Below are 16,738 nucleotides of genomic sequence, written 5' to 3'. Positions count from 1 at the left end.
TGGTTGAAAATGGTGTGAAGTTAAATGTGAGCAGGACAATGTTATTTCCTCCTATTGAATGTTGAGGAAAAGTTTTGCTACTTTAAATACAAGTCACATTTGAGACTGATATAACATTCACAATAACGACCATGCATTGCCCTTCTGTGCCAGTTGCAGTAGGCAGCATTAAGTGTATCCAATCGGTGTTTAAAATTTCGAATAGACATTTGCTCTTCCTCCACAACCCACGCTTCCATAACATACATAGCTTGTATTAATGTGGCACCACCCAATCTCATTGACATTGGTTGCTGCTGGCATTGTTCCTGCATTCATGTTTCCTCCAACTCCATTGGAGGGTTGCAGAGAACTCGTTGCTGTATATCCTACTTACATTCCTGAGCTGGCAAGTCAGAGTGTCTGAGCGTCTGCAGACTCAACTGACATTATGTCATTTATAATAAGAAGTAGTGAGAAGCCGCTGGCTCTGATTTAGAGTCTGTTAAAAGTGCCTAGTCTGAATCCCACCTCCTTGCTTATGATCACACAAAACCTCTCAGCTATTGTGTGGCAACTAGCAAGTGATTCAAGTGGATTAGTCCTTTGAGATTCATGAAGTATGTGATGTTTTTGTTTCCTACAGCATCAGTGCGATACCTGTGGACTGCACCGATAAGAAAGGCCTCCAGGTCGGTGGCCAGTTGCCAGGCAGTGTGCAGGCGGTGCCTCAGCAGCAGAACCAGCAGCTCCTCCTGACTCCAGCCAGCCTCCAGCTTGCTCAGCTCCAGGCCCAGCTCACCCTCCATCGCCTCAAACTGGCTCAGGGGGGCAACACAGCCACTGCCGCCACTGTTCTCAATCAGGTTCTTTCCAATGTCGCCATGTCCCAACCCCTGTTCAATCAGCTACGGACTTCGACTATGGTTGGGAATCCACAGGGTGCCTTCCCCACGGGAGTGCTAGGATTTCCCTCTTCAAATTCAGCCTTGGGGGCCTTAGTGGGTGCGGGATACCACCAAAACCCAGGGAATGTAAGACTGAACCATCCTGGTGGAGGGGGCACAGTGGGCCAACAGGGTGCGGAGTATGGTAAAAAGTCAGGTTCAGCTTACCCCTCTGATACTGACAGGCGTCTTCAGTACAACTTAGTTGGAGGGACATCTGCAGCATCAGCCACTGCTAGTGATGAACATTACACAGTGATAAACACTCAGGCAAAGAACATGAACAATGTTGGTTTTCAGAGAGATTTCTATGGGCAGGATATACAGGGGCAACAAGCTGGATTTAGTGTCAATGAGCAGAACATAAATGTTTATAACTCCCCTGGGCAGAAGGAGCAATGGAAAGGCCCCAGTAGCATGAGTCACACTGGAAAGATGGATATGGTTTCTAATGCTGCCACTGTGTGGACAGCAGCTGGGCAGCCAATTCGTTCCCAAACGGAACTATATAACCCAGAGGAGCCAACCCCTGACCCCAAGTTCAATCACAGTAGTGGGGGTTCCTCGTTGGGTTCAAGTGGCACACAGGGATTTGGGGGCTACCAGCCCCTGCATGGAAGTGAGGAAACCAGAACACTTCAGCCCTATCAAGTCAATGATTACCATGCCATCACACCCACTCAACTGCCACACCAGTGTAGCATCTGTGACAAGAAGGTTTACAACCTCAAGGTGAGTCAACTGATCAGTCAAAACATAAATGCATGCTTCTTTTGCAAATGTTATTGTACACCACAAACTATTTTTTACTATTTTTCAAACTATTATTCACCACATGTGAACATTTGTCAGCTCATACCTTAAAAATAGACAATAGAGAATAAAACAAGCAGGCAACCCAGTTTCACTAACTAACTAATCCAAGATGTTGTCTCTTTAATTGCTTTCAGCCATGAGCTTATACAGGGGGTATGTAAGAGCTATCAGGGGGGTGGGCAAGCAGTGAGCTTCCAGTGTGTCCAAGCTGTTTGAGTCTATGTTTGGACGGTGTGTTTGTGTGTGTGTGTGTGTTTGTGTGTGTATTTGTGTGTATGTGTGTGTTTGTAGGACTGGGACCAGCACGTGAAGGGGAAACTACACCTGCAGAATCGAACATTGTACACAAACGAAAGGTGAGTAATTTGCAACTCTAAAATTCACTGGACAGAGTTTAAATTGGGTTGTGATCGCAACATGTGCTCCCCCATGTCCTTTTATTACCCTGCAAGAACTTCAGATATTCACAAAACTAGTGGCTTCACACAGTCTATTCAGTTTTTTGTTGATTGTCAAAAATTGAAGTAAGATGTTTGCTTTTACAACTATCTCTTACCATGGTTTGGTAATTTCCTCATTCTCTTACAAGCTGTGTTTAAGTGTGATTTTTTTTTTTTTTTTTTAGATTAACAATATATTGATCATTCCAGAGCAAATCTCTCTTGAGTGTAGGAAGCAATTTATTTTCCTTTTCCTTGCTCTATATACAGCTGTCTTAATGTTTCTATGAATATGAGCTCTGTCACAAGATATGAGTGAGCAAGGCAGGGGAGCAGCAGCTAAAATCAGCCTTCTATGATTGTTGCAGCTCCGCCGTGGTATCAGCTGGAGCTGTTCACTACGCTGTCAGCAGGCCTTCTGATGGAGGTCTGAAATCCGGAGGGACAAACTCCATGGTCTACTCTGCTGCAAGTCAAGGTAGGATAACCCATTCGTCACCACCACCTACCAAGTGTCCCTTTTTGCTGGAGATAAATGGAGGTCAGGGAGTATTTTTAGTTGGGTGAGAGTACTAGGCAACATGTTTTTATAACGTGACGCAGTCTATTTTGATATATTGACTTATAATAAAGTGTTTTGAAATCCAAAATATCAAGACCACAGCACTAACCCAAACCTTCATTCATACTTGTTGGGAGTTTATGACTTTTAGTGCACATATTATAACTGCAAACCCACAAAGCTTATGATCTGTGTTGTGCTTTTCTACACATAAACAAACTGAGCACCTGTTCTCTATCATAGCAATCCTATCTCTCTACTGTATTACATATCCCTGTGTATAATTACTTTAAGACATACATCTGTGGGTGGTCCAGACAGCAAAAAACTCTCATTGTTCACAGTTTCCATGGAGTGGATCTTTTAGCAGCCTCAAGTTGGAGAGATGGTCTCTCACTCTGAGAACCATGGTTACACATGTAACCTTTCAATAGCTGCATTTACCTGCACACGCTTTTTTTCCCATTCTGATTGAACTCATTCTGACTGAAGATTTCGGGTTTACTGTTCACATGGGATATGATTTACTATGGTCTAGTGTTTACATGCACCGGTGCATGTAAACAAAACAGCTGTGTGACATGCACAGAAGTGGTGAATACATTGTCCATTTGTCTTCCTTAGTGGCTGTATTACAACAAACTCTCTGTAGAGGGCCAAATCAGCTATGGAGCCGCCATTTTTGGGAAGTGGAGAAACGTATGCCCCCCACCCATTTATGTCATGGCAGAGGGCGTGCGCAGAAAGAACGCAGTCAGAAATCATTTACGTGGTACAATTTTTATTCTGATTGGTTTATGAAAAGGTTTAATCTATCCCCCTCCAACCACTATAGAGCATTTTAATTCTTTTGGGGCTTTTAAATTGATAATAATCTGAATGTTAGTCTCCATGGAAACATATTTGTTGGGTCTTTGTCCTCCAGTTAAGTATTCAGTGTTTAGAAATAAAATAAGAAGTGTCTTCTCCCCATCCGTCAGCGCTGAGAACATGTTTTGAACCCTTTTCTTTCAACCTAGTGTTTTCAAATAAAAGTAAGAGTTTGAGTGAGACATTTTGTTAGCAATATTTATAACATTGAACTAATGTAACTTTTCCCCCAGATTTGCTCTACTATATGAGGACAATTTCAAATTGTTTCCACAGATGTATCCTCAGGAGCCAATACATCATACTTGCCAGCTGCAGCCATGAAGACTTATCCCATGTCAGACACAGGATTTGCCTCACACCAGCCAGAGTCAAAGGTCAGACAAATGTTTGGATTTTTTCACAGAATCATTAGAGTCTGATCTTAGCATGTAAATCAAATTTTGTGACAAGTTCTGAAGAATGTTAGCGACAAAGGAACCTCTGTCGCTCTCGAATTTAATTATTCTATTTAATTAAAAAGTGATTTGTAATGTTTGACCCGTGTCTATGACTCTTGTAATAATATACTTGGGGGGGGGGCGCAGTTTTCATTAGTATTCTAGTATTCTTCAGTGCAGAGTAAGAGGGTCAGACTGAGCGGGTATGTTATCATATTTTATCTCTGTTTAGGTTTTCACTGAATTTTCCTGTACACTGCATCTCTTCCATGTATCTTTAAAGACGTTGCTCTGTAGTAGGAACACGTATGTAAGGTGTGTAATGAATGGATGCCAAATGTGTTTTGTGTAATGAATGGACCCGGACCCCCTTGTTGACAGCTGCTGGGGCCCAACAGCAGGCTTTGTCCGGGCTTGACAACTCTTTTCCAGTGAACTGGATAGCCAGGCAAAGTGTGTAATTAAATACTGGGTAGAAACTAGGTGTTGAGATTTTTCATTAATCCGTAGTTTACTACTTCAGGATTACCCAGCCCCTGGATGAAAATTTAAGCTGTGAAATATGGCTATAACAGGAAAAACCTCTGTATATAGGAACATTTTGTTTAGCAGTGAACATTTATGAAAATATTCATACTTTGTTTTGAACTTTTTTTCCTTTTATTCCTACTTGCATTAACAGATTCAGTTCATTTTAGGCAGGAAATATATTTCACAATTCTACTGTAAAAATTTGTTAGGACCAGACACAACTCAGCTGTGTCTTTAATTGTCTGCCTTTCAGAACAGAAACGGTTTCATGTTAACTAAAGCAGCAAGTTCTGAACAGACCGATGCTCCAACTACGTCACACGCATGTAACTGCATAGCGAACTGCATTTCAAAAATCTTATTTTAATTCTACTTACAGACATAATCAAGACGATGTATAATCACTATGGCTGAAATGTAGAACTTTTGTGGACACTGAAGAATTTAATAGGCTGCATGGTTGGTCAAGACTTTGAGTCACAGTAAAAAGAAAGAGATGAAAATGTACACAACAGCACAGCAACAACAAATTATGGAGACATACTTTATATAACAACAACTACAACCTGGAAAGACGCTGAAAATTTACCACTTGGATTAGAGCAGAGGGTGCAAACTGTGGAGGGTTTCCAATAATGAAGCATAAGTAAATGTTAATCCCTTCACTTTGTCTTTGGCTTCAATTAATAAGGAATATTCATAAGAGCTTATCTGTCAATACTTGCAGCCCAACAGTTAGTTTGTCTGTCCAGAAATGTTGGCTCTTGACTAGAGCTGAAAAACGGCAGCTGTCGATAAGCGCCCATCAAGACGGCAGGTCTCTTAAAAAGCACAGTGCAGATAGTGAGCGAGGTGAAAGGGGTCCTAGCAAACCTGGGGAAAGCTTAGTCTGGTGCCCAGCACATAGATTTAGGCAATATATTGTTTATTTGTCTTAGCTGCTATTTTTTTAAACTCTTGTAACATACCCTACCGCCCCTTGAATTTCAATGTCCAGAAAATACACTGAATAATGTGCATCTGTATCTACTTGCAACAGAGTTTATATGAAGCACATTAATCTCACTGCTCAAATGTAAGATTCTATTTTTAATGTTGCGTTACTAAAATAAACATTATTCCATGTTTAAACATCTTGGGATTTTCACAGAAATGTAAAACAAAACTCAGCAGAGTACACATATAATAATTACTACAACCATTTATACAGGTAAAATAAAGCTCAGCTGTAGAGTGAAAATAAGATATAAAGAAATGTGTTTAAGACCTGAGATAGGGGGCTGTAACAGATTCTGTAGTTCTTGTTTAAATTATATCCCTTCTTCCATTCCAACAAACGTTTTGTGTGGCTTCGCTTTTTCATGTCAACCATTTGTTGTTCTCTTCCTGGCACTATTTAACAGGAGCCTGATCTCAGTTATGTGAAAGTCATGGTTGGTTGGTTATTGACAAAGGGTTTTATTGGATCAGTGGAAAAATATTTATAGGCTGTGCTACATGAGCTAATGTTAGTTGCTATAAACACACACCTGTCTAAGCAGAACAGGTGGAGTTTTATTGTTTGAGGTTTGAGCAGAGCACTCACACAAAAGTGCACGCACAAACACACACAATGATAATTTGTGAACTTTTATTTGTACGTGTGAAAATTAAAATGTAAACACATATAACATAACATTTGTAGAAACAGACTTTAGAAATCAAACTAGAAGAAAACTCCTTTGGTAAAGTAAAATTGAACATGAATTTCAATGAGACTGATTTTTGATCGAAATAAAGAAAACCAACAATTACTATAGACCTGTACATGGAGGCTCACATACATGTGCCTAAGCACATACATGCAAGCTTGCACATATGCATGCTTGCACATACACAGACGTTCCTTAGTTTGGACTGCACTGTCCAGCAGCCCAGTTTTTAAGTAACACAGTAGCTACATGTGAAAACAGAACTCAAACAGAGATAAACACAGGATTACAGCTAACTGCTGTAAGGAGCACAGACCTAAAGACCCCTGGGTCGCACCCCCGGGTAGCGGTGTAAAGTTTCAGGCTGGTGAGAGACTGGTAAAATGATCTGAGGAATTGGCGTGCAAGCACTCTGTGTAGGAACGTGGGGAAAAACTGTGAAACCAAACTGACCATCTTCCTGGATCCTCCAACATGTATCCTGCTTTGTACAAGTAAACAGGCATGTCCTTAGGACAGATTCCAGCTTATGTCAATCAGCATGCTGTCAGTGAAAGCACCATGTGAAATGGTTGTTATACTTTACACCATCTGGCTCTGAGTTGCCAGGTCATGCTGTTGTCATAACACATATGGCTGAACACACTGTGGCAGGTAAAGCCATTAACTTTGACTGTAAGCTGTAGTCTGGGGGTGTAAATTGTCTAATCAGAAGATTTATGAAAAAGTACATCACAGGAAAAAAAATCTGTAAATTATCATAACTGTTTTCTTCAGGTTAAATTGAGAATAACAACTGTAAAGTCAAATAATGTATAGATGAGAAACTGTAATAAACTCATAAGGGTGCAAGGTACAAGGTGTATTTCAATCACAATTAATTCCCAGTTAAATTAAAATACTTTTGACAATTATTTGGAGCTGACCCAGCAGATTGGCTTAGTAGATTGGTTTGTGAGTGTGCAGTTACATAGCATAACTGCACTTCTGGTTTGCGGTCAACAGAAACAGCTACTGTTTGAAGCCTGAGCCAACCTCGACAGTGATATCAATGCTGTGGTCAAACTGTCTGGGCTTTCAGACATAGACAAGGTTTTACAGGTCAGACATTAGTGAACATAGTGAGCAAAGAAGGAGACTCTTGTTCTTTCTAATATTCCAAAGACATAAACAGCCTATTTCTGGATCTGTTTATTGAGCCCAACCTGCATTGACCTTTATATATTCTGGTGGTGGCAGTGGCATTGGCACAGAGCTGTTAATAGAATTATCACTCCTGCATCTGAAGTTGTTAATGTCATCTTGCTGGCCAGAAACCGTTAAGTTGTGGCATAACAATCCAGTAATCTGGCTCATCTAAAGCCAAATCATCCAGAGCTCTTGTTTGGTATTGAATGAGCAGTAACATAGCTTTTCCACAATTTGTGAATAGAAATACCAGTTCAAAATCTAGAGCGTCCAATTTGTAAGGGACAAAAGCACTTTTTAAAAAGAAGGTATGAGTCCTCAATTTATTAACTACTTCACCATTTCGGTCTCAAGTCATCATTCAGGATTTTGTGATATAGAATCACATGTTATTAATAGATTATTTGTGATCAGTGTTTCATGTGTTCTCTGAATATGGATACAGTTGCCTCTGATTATGTTTCGACATGCATAGTGCAAAGTGACTTTGAGATCGTAAAAGTTTCCTCCTCCCCCTTATATAGTTCATACTTCATGGCTATTGGACCCAGTGTGAAGTGTATGTTAGTGTTGGGTTTTCCCTGAACAAATTCCCTGTAAAAACACAGACCCTGGCTGCTGGTCTGAGGTGGAATTAGGACTCCCAGTCTGTCCCTGCACATGGGACTGTCCATCAGGTCTGTCAGCCCGAGAAGCAGGAAGAGGAGGAGGGGCACAGGGAAAACTGCAGTTGCAGCATAATGGTAGCAGAAATAAGACGCCGTCATATAACAAGCTGAATTTACAACTGCTTTCTACAGCGATGTTAAAGGAACACGAGGTATCAAATGGTATGTGCAAAGACTAGTTTGATGATGAATGTACTGTAGATAGACAGAGCAAATAGTCAGTGGTTGTTGCCTTTGTGTTTTTAAGGTGATATGTAGATATATTGGGGGAGCTAATGAGAAAGATGAAACAACCACTAAAAGGGAGTCATGCAGCTCATCAGAACAGTAAAGATGCACACTGCTCTTCTTTTCCACATATTTCTGAATCACAACATCCAGAGTCCCCGCTACAGTGGAGCAAGTTCTTTAGATTATTTTTGTCAGCTTCATTGTATGTCTGTTCTTTAAATTCTAATTTTGGCAGAGACAGATGTTGAAAAAAATTGTTGGTGGTGAGTCAAAATAGGGAAAGATGGAGCTAAAGATTGCAGAGATTTTAGGATAAATAGTTAAGCAGGGAGTTGGAAAAAAGAGGGCAGTAATAATTGAGCTGGAAATGAAAATGGAGAAAGAAAAGCTGAAAGAGAAAGAACCAAAGACTTGAACTGTTAACTTTATTTGTTATAATGCAATAAAGCTATAAAAGTAAATTATGAAAGTAATAAGCAATAGATTGTCAGAAATAAATAAAACATGGCTACTTAATATAACAATTTGGTTTTACAGTATCTAAAACCAAAATGGATGATTTTACTTTCACCTTCTCGGTACTATATCTCTGTAGCCTTCTTCAACTCCATGAAAAAGGCTCGACTCATTCCTGTGTTACTCAACTTCATATTTCCTTTAAGATAAAAAAGGGGGAAAGACAAATGGATGTTGAGCAGTGCAGGTGTCAAATGTGGGAAATGTCTGGTCCCAGTCAGCTGACAAGTCTCCAAATCCAAACAAGAAAACTTCCATTATCACTGCTGCTCTACTGCCAATTAACTATTAATAGATGCAATGAGTTGGGCTGTATCAAGGAGGGAACATGACATGACATCCTGTATGATAGTGTTGCATTGATGTTAGACAGACTAGTTTCCTACAGTATTCTTGACTGAGATTTTTGTAATTCTCCTTTTTTTTTTGTTATCAGTCCAACAGTTAGATGAGAAGGTAAATATTGATTTCGAGGGTTAAGCCTATCTTCATATTATTACTGATAACACCGTCAAAAGTGGTGGTGTTTTAAACAATGCTTATGGTTCAAAGTTTGTCTTTTTTTTATTTTTATTTGCAGCCATTTCCACCCAGAAAAGCGACCGTAGGGCGTGTTGTTCACATCTGCAACCTCCCTGAAGGCAGCTGCACAGAGAATGATGTCATCAACCTGGGACTACCCTTTGGCAAAGTCACCAACTACATCCTCATGCGCTCTACCCATCAGGTACAATAGATTTGGTCAATTATTTGTTATTCATATTTATATAGCAATAGCAAAATGTAAAGTCTGACCCACATTATTTTTATAATGACAATATATAAAATTGTGGCGATGAACCTACAGAGAATTATCACCTGAATCTGCAGCTCACCATGGCTTTATAGTACTTTATAGCGAGTTTCAGCTCGTTGTTTAAAACTAGACAATGAGCTGTTGTCGTTTTCAGCCTCTGCAGGCTGTTGTACAAGTTGTTGCTGTTGTCAGAGAAAAACTTCTAAAAACCCACTGTACACTATCTGCTCAGCACAGAAAGATAGACAGACACAGTTAGAGAATATATAGTGGAGCATTTAGCAGCTGAAGAGCCAGATATTTACCTCAAGAGTTGATAGAGACCAAAACAAAGCTAAAAGAGAGCGGACATTGGCTTTCCAGGTGAACAGAAATGTGACTCCAAATGAACTACAATGTTGCTCTGTAACTGCTGGATTTCTAAATAAGCAACTGTTTGCTAACATCTTTGCCACTTTAACTTAAAAGGTCATGATATGTCAATGTTCTGTTTCTGCTGCCTCCAAGTGGACAAAAATCAGTTATTGCAGGTTTAAATCATACTAATGATGTAAAATTCAGGCAGTTTAGTTTGTCTGGTTTAATTGCATCCTAACTGAATCTCAAAATCATCTTAATAGTCCTTATGTATTTGCACAGATTTCTGTCCTGATGTGCTCGAATTGCTGTGACTAAATTACCAATGTGCATGTTTATGATTATCAACAGCTTTTTTCAGCTGTAACTGTTATGTGGTATCACGTACTTCGCCATAGCTTGCTGGCGGTTTAACTGCCAGTATATGACAGCTCACTCAGGTTCAGAGGTTTCATTTATCAGAAGTGAACCGCACCATTAATATCACCCATATCAAATTCAAGGCATTCATACTAAAATCATGGTATTGGTTACGGAGACTAAAGCAACTGTTCTGGTGATTTATTATAGTAATGAAACTTGATGCCTTGTGATAATAATTTTCAAAGATTCGCTTGCATGCAGTTTGACAGATATGAAATACTGTATGTTATACATCCTGCATGAAAGAACATATAACTGTCAGGAGGACATTATTGTTTACAGCAAATTTCTCTTTTCCCATCAGGCATTTCTGGAGATGGCATATGTTGAAGCAGCTCAGGCCATGGTTCAATACTACCAACTTACTCCAGCTATGATTAGCAATCAGAAACTTCTCATACGAATGTCTAAGAGGTACAAGGAGCTGCAACTCAAGGTAAGACTTAAAAACAAAGTGAACAGTGTGATGTCCCTGAGGGGTCACTATATCATAACAGCAGCTGCTGTTTTAGGTGATGACTAAAAAAAACTTTTTCCTGTTTAGAAACCAGGTAAAGATGTTCAAACGATCATCCACGATATCAACTCTCAGCGGGAGAGGGATGAGATGCAAGAACTTGAACAGTAAAGCAACTTTTAATTCTCCTTTCAGTCACAAATGGTTGATTTTGTGTCACTGAGTTCTTTGAAGCACCAATAGAAATTTAGTGATATGAAAACGTCATAGATATTAACTTAATTTGAATCGGTGCAATATTTCTGAACAAAAAAATTCCAGCACAGTTTTACACAGAGTAGTTTTAGAAGATTCCACTGTGTAATCTGCCTATCATCTGTCTGCAGCTACATACCAGAGAGAGCTCGCTCCCGTAGCCCTATCAGCCGCTCTCTGAGTCCTCATTCCCATAGCCCTAGTTTTACATCATGCAGCTCAGCTCACAGTCCCCAGGGGGCACCATGCAGAGGTCCAGAGAGGAGCAACGGCTTCGGCCCCTGCCGGGGCTCTTGGGATTGGTCATCACACTTAAGAAGGGGTGAGGACGAAAGGGAAAGGGATGACCCATGGAGGAATGGGGGAAGCGTGGATGACGATCGGCCTAACGGACGGGGAGCTGACCGTCGAAAGGCCTACCAGAAACCCATGGATCATATCAGCTCGAGATCTGCAGATGAGCGAGGAGGAGGTGAAGATCGGATGAGGGGCAACAGAGACTGGCACCCACGAGGCAGCCCTCAGGGGATGTCCTTTAACATTTACAGGAACATGGAGGACGACTTCTACATGAAAGAACAAATGTACAAGTCAGACAAGCCGCCCAGACCTCCATACCAAAGGCATGACACAAAGCCAAAGAGGAGGGATGGTGGTGACTACCATGGTAGGCCAAGGCATTCTGAGTTTGAGATGAGTGAGGAACCACTTTGCAGAACACCAGAAGAAAAGAGGCAGAGTTCGCCGGGCAGGGGCAGGAGCAAAAAGACAAGCAGGAGGCACACCACTGCAGAAAAACACGAGAGAGAGAATGCTACTGAAAATACCGTGAGTAACTTTTGTAAAAGTACACTATTGTTGTATACCTGCTTTATGTGACACATTCTTCTAGCAACTAAGTCAATTCTTTTCTCAGGATCGCCAGTCAAAAGAAAAATCGGTTTCACCTCAGCGAAACAATAAACCAAAAGAGGCTACTGAATGTAGTAAAGATAGAGAGACTGTAAGTAAACACTTTGATCTGTATGGAGTCAGACTCTTATTTAACCCTTAAGTGTAAATGTGTTTGTACCCTCTTAACAAGTCTTTTCTTGATCCATTTCCCAAGGAGAAAGAGTGGGAAAGTGGAGTTGACACTGATGAGGAGTGTTGGTATCCTAAGAACATGGAGGAACTGGTCACTGTTGATGAAGTGGGAGGCGAAGATGATTCCATTATTGAGCCAGACCTTCCTGAGCTTGAAGAGTACGTGTCCTGCCCCAAAGAGTCTGCCCAGGAAGAAGCAGTTGAGAAGCATGAATCACCACCTGCGCAACCCTTGGAGGAGCAGGAGACATTTAACAAGAAGTCTAACCAGGAAGAGTCCCGCGGGGCTGCTGGAGACCAGGCTGAAACATCTGTGACTGAGAAAGCAGAGAATGTTTTAACTGAAACCAGTCATGAAGAACAGAAACCCAGCCAAGTGACTCCTGAGCTGCCAACCACTAACCTCAGTGACTTCCCCAGTGAGGAGTTCAAGGCTGCACTGGAGGAGGCATGTTTAGAGGATAAAGTAACCAACTGTGGGCCATCCGAAGAGCCAATGGAAAATCACAGAGTATTAGAGGACAGCAAGACCCAGGAAGTAGGACAGGTCACGGAAATAATCACAAATGGGGCACAACTCAAGGATGACATTCTTAAAAAAGGTACTTTATATGAGAAATCTTTGTAGCTTTGTGAAAACTATACAGATTTCTTTTCAGGATGGTCAGTTAATTGTTACACAAACATGCTTCAGAGTAAACCACAAAGAAAGCCTCTTTTGAAGTATTCTTAATATCACTGGCCTGACTCACGGAACAGATGTCACATTTTTTTGCTCTAGCATGCCACTTCAAACAAATGTTCCACCTTTTATATGTTATGAACCTATTAATAGCATCAATATTGATTAATCAAGGCAGCCAGTACCGCATAAGAGTGTTTTGATTTCGTTATAGGCATAATAAAATAAAATCAGTGAATCAGTAAATTAAAAACAGCTGTGGTATTCCTATATATTCCTCATGGATCCTACTTGAAAAAATATTTGTCTAGTAAATTTCTCCAAGTGGTGATTACAGAGTCTCAGCGACAGGTGCGCAGGATCAAACACTCTTAACTAGAGAACAAATGGCAAAAATCCTGCACACTGTCCATCACTTGTACTCACTTTAAGAACAACTTTTCGGTCCTCAGCCCCTCATGAGGCAAAATTCAATTCAGTTGTCTTTAGCCTGCTGAAGACAGTTTGGTCGGTTGCTGTCCGCTCTGTTTCTGTACTGTTAACAAACAGCTGGCTCTGGGGACCGAGGCGTCCAAACTGAGGTCAGAGTTGATGTGGATTAAATGGATCGTTACTTCAAAACTGCTTACACGCCGCTCATGCCTCTTTTTATGTGAATTCCCAATGGGCTCTACTTCATAAAATGTGATTCCTTTTCTTTATTCATTGAGTGGTAGTAAATCTTCTTTTCTGATAATTTAACTGCCCCAAAATTTTATGTTGGAGCGAGCCCCATCCCTCCACCAAGTTCAAATCAGTTTGCTGCATTTGTGTAATCCTGCTGACAAATAAACAGACTGTGATAAAAATATACTGTCGGGAAAAGTAAGTATAATTTCTAAGGGGGTTTTGTGCATCCTGCCTTTCTCATAAGTTGTATGCCTTTCACAGAGATGGAGGCCCCCTCACCATCTCGTGAGCAAGACAAAGCTGTCAGTGAACACAGCATCCCATTGGGTAAGCATAACACATTTTATTACTATTATGAGTGAGTGTTGGAGAATAGAGAATAGACAGAATTACTGAGGATGTTAAAACATAGTCAGTAAGGTTCCTATTTTGTCAGCAAATATAATCTTACATGAAATAGACTGAGCATTACAATAATCTGATGAATGATGAAAATTGAATCAGGTTTCTCTGGCTGTAGTCATCCCAGCGTCCTCGGGCTGGTCTATATTTAAACGTTGTCACAGACAGGTCTTGAGCCTGTGGTCTTAGTCCTAAAGATACAGTGTTATCATGTACACCATTAATAAGTGCACTGACAACCTGGTGCATTAGCACTCTAATTGACTGGAATTGCTTGGCCACTTGCTGACCTATTTCCATGAGCAGGTTGTGAAATGCACCCCGGAGAGATGAGTATTTATATTATCATTGGGGCTAGAATGACATGGCCAAGCACATGGCCGGTGTTGGACCTGCTGCATGGAGACTTACATAAGCTCTGATGCAGTGTGGCAACAATAGACCACAGTACAGACTCAAGAGCTGTGTGTGCCGTGAGCTGTGTTGCTATTTCTGTTGTATGATACCCCAAGAGTGAGTGTGTCTGTCCAGAGCAAACTGTGTCCATTGATACCAAATATAAAACGCTGAAGAGTCATCTGGTTGTTGTTGTTGCCATGTTGGTCATTTTTTATTGTCACATTGATCTGGAATGGGAATACTGACAGCCAAGTGTGTGTTGTTGAAATGTGCTCACCAGAACAGTGTGTTGATGAAGGACTGAAATATCATGCATAATTGATCTTCCTGTCTAATTTCATGTAATCAAGATAAAGTAATTGTACTGTGTGTGTATATTAATACACACAAAGTACACACATAGAGTCAATCACATTGGCCCCATGTTGTGGTTGAAATATAGAGCAGAGTGGTGAAGTGAAAGGTCACATTATTCAGCCTGCTGTTGACAGAGGCATTGTTTGGTTTAAATAAATAAGACTGACAAAAATGTGAATGAATGAGAAAAACAGATTTACAGTAAATAAAAGAAACTGTGTTTTCTTTACTTTCCTTTTACTTTGGTTTAAAATGGTTTGTTTTCATTTCCAAAGTAAGACAAAAATTGTATCATTGAATCAAATGGATTCCAGTGTCACTTTAAGTTCTACTCACTGGAAATACCCTTTGTGAGTTCCCTCATGTGTCGTACTGATTTCTGGGTTTGAATTCTAATTGTTGTGTTCACTGTCTAATAGGAGTGGAGTTCATTGTGCCAAGGACCGGTTTCTACTGTAAACTCTGTGGATTGTTCTATACCAGTGAGGAGAATGCAAAGACGATACACTGCCGCAGCACTGTACACTACAGGAACCTACAGGTACACACTGCACAGTGACACGCCAGTCCTTCAGCTGACAATGATGACGAGGGCAAGTTTGAGTTAAACAGTTTCCTGAATTATATGAGCATACCGACCCTCAGTAAATGAGTGTCTGCATCACTCACTTTTATTCTTGTGGGTGGTGTGTCAAAAATTGAAATCTATATGCCTCCACGCTCGACTGTACTGAGGGCACTGCTGGTGGCAAAACTCAAGAGATTACACCACCTGTTTCTGGGTTGGTGAGTAATCACTGTGTTTCATACTCAATATGTACAGTCCATTCAACAGTTCATTTAGTTTAATCAGTGACCAGTCAATAGGCAGAAGTTTTATAGTATTATTGATATGATAATTGAGATTAACACTCATTAATCAAGGAAAACACTGGTTCCAGGTTCATAAATTTCAAGCTTTATATGAATTTAGATTGAATGTCTTTGTGCTTTGTTCTGTTGGTTGAACAAAACAATTTAAAAACATCTTGGGCTGTGGTGTGTTTTAAAAAAAAAACTATTTTCTGACATTTTAGAGTGTAAATGGTTAATTGAAAAAATAATTGATAGATTAATCAGAAATGAAAACACATGAATGCAGTCAGATCACAGCAATATATAGCAGCCATATATACCCAGCACACACACATGCCTGTAAACTTGCAACTGTATTAGGTTTCTGATTATTGGCCATTCAGCACCAAGCCATCTTGCATTTCTCTCGTCCCCGGCAGCTGAGCCAAACCAGATGAGCGGCAATTCCCTAACATTTGATGGATTACATTCCAAGAGGAAAAAAACTGTTTTAAACAGTTGTGCTGTCTGTCAAAGCCCTGTGTGTGTGTGTCTGTCTGTCTGTCTGTGTCTGTCTGTGTGTGTGTGTCTGTGTGTGTGTGTGTGTGTGTGTGTGTGTGTGTGTGTGTGTGTGTGTGTGTGTCTGTGTCTGTCTGTCTGTCTGTGTCTGTCTGTGTGTGTGTGTCTGTGTGTGTGTCTGTCTGTCTGTCTGTCTGTGTCCGTCTGTGTGTGTGTGTCTGTGTGTGTGTGTGTGTGTGTGTGTGTGTGTGTGTCTGTGTGTGTGTGTGTGTGTGTGTTCTGGTGCTTAATAGTTTTACTTTACTCATTCTTCTGACCATAGTTTTAGTTTTACTAGTTTTAATTTATTTACTCATGTACACAGGTGAACCTCAACATTGTTTCTGCATTTTAAAAGGATTAACTGTATCTCATTTAGCAGGCATTCTGCAACCATGCAAGTTTCTATGTCCATTATTATAATAAATTCAAACCTAGAATTATCTTTCTATGTTGGCTCTGACAGTTGTTTTAAAATCAGATATATAATTTCTATTTAGTTTCAGTTTAAAATCAAATTGTCTTCTTTAACTGATTTTTGAAAAAAAAGTAAACTAAACCAAACCAAACCATTATTGAGTCAG

At 40.3% G+C, this 16,738-nt stretch overlaps 1 protein-coding gene across 1 annotated transcript in view; it reads left to right on the top strand.

The window, feature by feature from the left end:
- rbm20 (RNA binding motif protein 20) overlaps positions 1 to 16,738 on the top strand; it is a 48,978-nt gene that overhangs the window by 29,848 nt on the left and 2,392 nt on the right. The window contains exons 2-13 of the mRNA XM_023424555.2: positions 626 to 1,658; positions 2,034 to 2,098; positions 2,551 to 2,660; positions 3,891 to 3,991; positions 9,460 to 9,606; positions 10,760 to 10,891; positions 11,000 to 11,079; positions 11,299 to 11,995; positions 12,084 to 12,170; positions 12,276 to 12,855; positions 13,866 to 13,931; positions 15,182 to 15,303. Coding sequence (XP_023280323.1) covers positions 626 to 1,658; positions 2,034 to 2,098; positions 2,551 to 2,660; positions 3,891 to 3,991; positions 9,460 to 9,606; positions 10,760 to 10,891; positions 11,000 to 11,079; positions 11,299 to 11,995; positions 12,084 to 12,170; positions 12,276 to 12,855; positions 13,866 to 13,931; positions 15,182 to 15,303 — 3,220 coding nt within the window. The remainder of the gene's footprint in view (positions 1 to 625; positions 1,659 to 2,033; positions 2,099 to 2,550; positions 2,661 to 3,890; positions 3,992 to 9,459; positions 9,607 to 10,759; positions 10,892 to 10,999; positions 11,080 to 11,298; positions 11,996 to 12,083; positions 12,171 to 12,275; positions 12,856 to 13,865; positions 13,932 to 15,181; positions 15,304 to 16,738) is intronic.

Source organism: Seriola lalandi, unplaced genomic scaffold (genome assembly GCF_002814215.2).
Source record: "Seriola lalandi dorsalis isolate HSWRI2012SDOR001 ecotype SW California unplaced genomic scaffold, Sedor1 jcf7180002054742, whole genome shotgun sequence".
NCBI lineage: Eukaryota > Metazoa > Chordata > Actinopteri > Carangiformes > Carangidae > Seriola > Seriola lalandi.
This window is presented reverse-complemented; position numbering and strand designations above follow the sequence as displayed.